A 5009-nucleotide genomic window follows, 5' to 3' on the forward strand; every position below is an offset into this window, starting at 1 on the left:
TTTTCATTTGCTAAAACAGAGAGACTGGTGTCAGACATGAATGTTACAGTAAAATTAAGCATTTTTTTTCCTTTTTCTTTTTCTTTTTTGTAGGTTACCATGCTACAGTAGATACAGTACAGGTGATAGTGCTCCCGCTCAAAGAAAAATGACAGAAAGGGGGGAAATTAATGTAAAAGGTAATAGCCATCTGTCTATTGAGCTTGATCAAGAGACAAAGTGATGATATACAAGCGAGTTGGGCCGACAGAAAAAAGTTTGAAAATTTGTCCTCTGGTTCTCAACAGTGACAGAAATTTAACTTTGGGCAAGCAGATACAATTTCTACAACTCTGTACAAACATGTAGTTTGCTTAAACTAATCTAAATGAATCTGAATGTGCATTTGTATTACTTTATACTTAACTAAATATTAATAAATACATATTTTTAACATTTGTGGCTGCTGGCAAACATAAACTCTTTCTTTTAATCTGTCACATCTACAGCATTCAAAGGTCAAACTAAAGCACTTCTCAGTGGGTTCATAGATTTCCAGGTCAGCTTAGTCTTTCTGAAAACATTAAGCTTACAACACATACACACAAACTGCTTAAACAACTTATTTTAGACATAAATTCATAAAGAAGTGTTGATTTCCAAGTCAAACCACATCCATTACTTCAAAGAGTGAAAACGACTTGATATCCAAGGGTTTTCCCTTTTTGCCACGAGTCCACCACAAGTCCAGAGATTAAGAGGATTGTGTGTGTTTGAGATGAGCGGGGTTCTGAGAGGTCCTTTTCCATATCTTCCAACAATGTCTTTAAATAACATTTAAAACATTTTACATTTTAATGACAGCTGCTGTGATGCGTAAAATGGCACCAAATGTGCGTAAAATGATGTGGAGAGGAAGGCAGGCGCACGAACAGAAACTAATGTCAGAGGTCTGGAATATTGATACAGCTTCTGGGCTCTGTTAAGGAGGCATTTTCAAAAAGAAGCAGAGATTTACTTCCCCACCTCGTCGAGCACTTTGCGGTTGAGCTGAGCCTGCTCTCTCTGGCTCTCCATCTTGGCCATTTGGATCATATTCCTCAGCAGGTGGAAGGTCAGGTCGATGGAGAGCGGCGGCTCTTCGCTGCGTTTCAGCAGCTGCGCCGCGGTCCTCATAGCCGCTTCCTCCGCCTCCTCGCTGTCTTCTTCTGGCGGGAGCAGGTGGAGACGATCCGGGTTCCTCCTCTGGAGAATCCTCATGATGTTTTCGCCCAGTAGATCGGAGGCGGCGTTGTCCCCGGCGGCAGCCGCTCTGAGGAGCACCTCGTCCAGTTGCTGCGTTTGAAGGCGACCGCTGCCATTCATCCAGCCAGGGAAGGTGCGCGGTCTGCCGGCGGCTGGACGGAGGTGTGATGACAGGAGGACCGAGGAGAGCAGCAGGAGAAGGGAGACTGGCTTCATGTCCTGCAAGAAAATGAAACATTTAAGATGACATTCAGGTTTAAAAGTACGTTTCATAGTGTATCTTGGAAATGTTGTGTTTTATTTACATTCTCTCTGAGCTAAGCGTGACATTCATACACTTTTAAAACTTTAAAGTTTGGTTTGGGTCGTGATTCGGCAGATGTAAAGTCTCATGTTCGCTCCAAAGGCAAAATAAATGTTATCTGTCAATCTGATGGAAAACCTAAATCTTCTAGAACATTTACTTGAACTGGAATTAAAATTACAAAAGAATATTTAATGGCAACATTTTCTTTTGTAGCAAAAGATTGTTCAAGCTAAAGCGCATAAGATGACGAGCACCTCACTGCGCGGTTATTAAAAAGTTTAAATGATGAACAAAACTTTAGACTGAATGAAAGAACTACTGTTCTTACTTTACTGTCTCCAGATGCTGCAGCTGGACTTTGCGGTCGGCCGGTGAGATTCAGCAGAGTCTGAAAAGTCCCTGTGAGCGGAGACTAGAGGGGACCGGAGGGTTTTATACGTCCTGCCCGCTCCTTTGACGTCAATGTGAGCACAGATAGCGCATTGGAAACCGGACAACTATCGAGACGCAAAGCACAGAAGTCCCGAGGGACAGCTGGGGAAGCTGTGATGGACGGCGAATAAAGGACGTGATATTTTTTTTTTACAGCTTCGTTTCTTTTTCATCCTTGGTGGGTCATCAAGTTTGATGAGGTAAACTCACAGGGGTACAGGAGGAAGGTGCCAATAGGTGTGGGATTTCTGGGGCGATTCAGGAACCTGCCCAACTTTTTATTCTTATATTATCAGAATTATTTTGTTGTGCGTGATTATGTTTTTTCTTTGCAACCCGCACTGCCTTAAATTCTCTCTTAAATATGAATAATCTGAATAATAATAATATGAATCAAAATCTGTGAAGAGCCTGTCTCCCTGCACTGCATTGCTAAAGGGCTATTTCACTTTCAGAAGTTCAAATGAAAGAATTAGAGGTGAATTAGAGGCAGAAACTAAGCGCTGAAGTGATGCAAGAAGATGTAAAAGACAATAAATCAGCATTAATTCAGCTCACATTCACCTGCCTGAAGTTAAAACTTTATTTTTCACCAGGCTGTGCTCTAAAGCAAAGTATTGCTTTGGCCAAATGAGACAAAGAAATGACTTTTAAAGATTAAATAGAAGCTGTGAACATGAAAAACGTCTTTAAACTGCAGGCATGTCATGTGCCTGCCTGCTTCAAGTCCTCCACCATAATCCCTGTCCCCAAGAAACCTAGGATCACTGGACTAAATGACTACAGACCCGTGGCTCTGACATCTGTGGTCATGAAGTCTTTTGAGCGCCTAGTTCTCTCCCATCTCAGGACCCTCACGGCCCCCCTCCTGGACCCCCTGCAGTTTGCATATAGAGCCAACAGGTCTGTAGACGACGCCATCAACATGGCCCTACACTTCATCCTGCAGCATCTGGACTCCCCAGGAACCTACGCCAGGATCCCGTTTGTGGACTTCAGCTCTGCCTTCAACACCATCCTTCCAGACCATCTCCGAGACAAGCTTTCCCAGATGAATGTGCCTGATCCCATCTGCCGGTGGATCACTGACTTCCTGACGGACAGGAAGCAGCATGTGAGGCTGGGAAAGAATGTCTCGGACTCCCGGACCATCAGCACCGGCTCCCCTCAGGGCTGTGTTCTTTCTCCTCTGCTCTTCTCCCTGTACACCAACTGCTGCACCTCCACCCACCAGTCTGTCAAGCTAATCAAGTTTGCAGATGACACCACTGTTATTGGACTCATCTCGGACGGGGACGAGTCTGCCTACAGGAGAGAGGTTGAACGTCTGGTGTCCTGGTGCAGCCACAACAACCTGGTGCTGAATGCCCAGAAGACAGTGGAGATTATTGTGGACTTCAGGAAGCACACAGCTCCACTCCCCCCCATCATCCTGACTGACACCCCCATCACCTCTGTGGACTCATTCCGCTTCCTGGGTACCACCATCACCCAGGACCTGAAGTGGGAGCCCACCATCACCTCCGTCATCAAGAAAGCCCAGCAGAGGATGTACTTCCTGAGGCAGCTGAAGAAATTCAACCTGCCAACACGGACGATGATGCAGTTCTACACTGCAATCATCGAGTCCATCCTCACCTCCTCCATCACCGTGTGGTACGCTGGAGCCACTATCAGGGACAAACAGAGACTGCAGCGTGTTGTGCGCTCTGCTGAGAAGGTGATTGGCTGCAGACTCCCATCTCTGCAGGACCTGTACACCTCCAGGACATTGCGGCGTGCAGCTCGGATCTCAGCTGACCCTTCTCACCCTGGACACAGTCTGTTTGACCTGCTCCCCTCAGGCAGGAGGCTCCGGTCCATTCGCACCAGAACCTCTCGCCATAAGAACAGTTTCTTCCCCTCTGCTGTTGGACACATGAACAATAACCATATGACTGTTCCCACCACTAACACATGACCCTACGCTGTGTTCACTGCATCATTTCATGTTTGGCACTGATCACCACCTGCACTCATGTATATATCTTTCAACGTAGCACTCTTAATTCTTATCCCTACTTTTATTTTTTCATGTCTATTTAAGTGCTATTTATGACACTATGTTTGCACTGAAGCACCGCAGCAATTTCCTAATGTTGTAAACCTGCTCAACATTTGGCAATAAAACCCATTCTGATTCTGATTCTGATTCTAAAGTCGGACTGAATGGGTGAGGGAGCTGTCTATGGTGCTGAACCTTCACGGGATTATTAGTAAAAGCTCACTTTTTATACCAGTCAAACCAGAATATAAAGAAATCCATAGTACATGTTATTTACTCTGAGTGAGTCACAGAGCTGCATAGTTAAATATTATGAATCACGTAAATAGGGGACAAAAGTAAATAAGGCCAAACACAAGTTTACATCCTCAAGTTCAACTTTTCCTTTTACAGACCTGAAACATTTCCCAGACTCACACTTAGCTATTCTTAATACACTGCACATTACATAAAGGTGGTCTGGCATAATCACAACAAAGTTTTCTTCTTTTAAAACACTTCAAATACTTGGGGTTGTTAGCTCTGTGTGCACTTGCTGTTCCCTTCTTTTTTAAAGAGGGAGATTATTTTTAAAGGAGCAGCAATTGTATTTCCTGTATTTGCATTTCCTCTGATTCATTAAACAACTCAGTTGTTTGACTCAATTCACTGTGAGCTAAACAAACCGACTTCTATGGTGTTAAATCATGATAGTAGATGAAATTAAAGAAGAAACTTAAAGAAGTCTAGTTTCTTTTCTTTCTAATCTCCTTAGATTACCTATAACATACACAGACAGAGATGAAATGTACTCCCTAAATGTTATCTTTGGGTTCTACAAATTTAGACAATAAGTTATAATATGGGAATCAAAAGAGCATTTTTGTGCTTTGACACACAACAATGCCTGCTAGCAACAGCCTGTAGAACAGTTTGATAAAGAAAATTTGTAAATATCATCTTTCATATGAAACTGTTGCTGTTTTCACTTTTTCTTCAGGACAAACATGAAAATGAGGAGAA

The 5009-nt window shown here is 43.5% G+C and overlaps 1 protein-coding gene across 1 annotated transcript; it reads right to left on the reverse strand.

The window, feature by feature from the left end:
• Positions 1-1923, reverse strand: uts1 (urotensin 1). Its single transcript, XM_080883303.1, has 2 exons — positions 1860-1923; positions 1-1443 (listed from the first exon to the last, which is right to left on the reverse strand). Exon 2 carries the CDS (start codon positions 1438-1440, stop codon positions 994-996), a length of 447 nt encoding a protein of 148 aa, XP_080739429.1. The 5' UTR covers positions 1441-1443; positions 1860-1923; the 3' UTR covers positions 1-993.
• Positions 1924-5009: the final 3086 nt, after the last annotated feature.

The sequence above is a fragment of the Rhamphochromis sp. 'chilingali' genome (assembly GCF_963969265.1).
Source record: "Rhamphochromis sp. 'chilingali' genome assembly, chromosome: 5".
Classification (NCBI taxonomy): Eukaryota; Metazoa; Chordata; class Actinopteri; order Cichliformes; family Cichlidae; genus Rhamphochromis; species Rhamphochromis sp. 'chilingali'.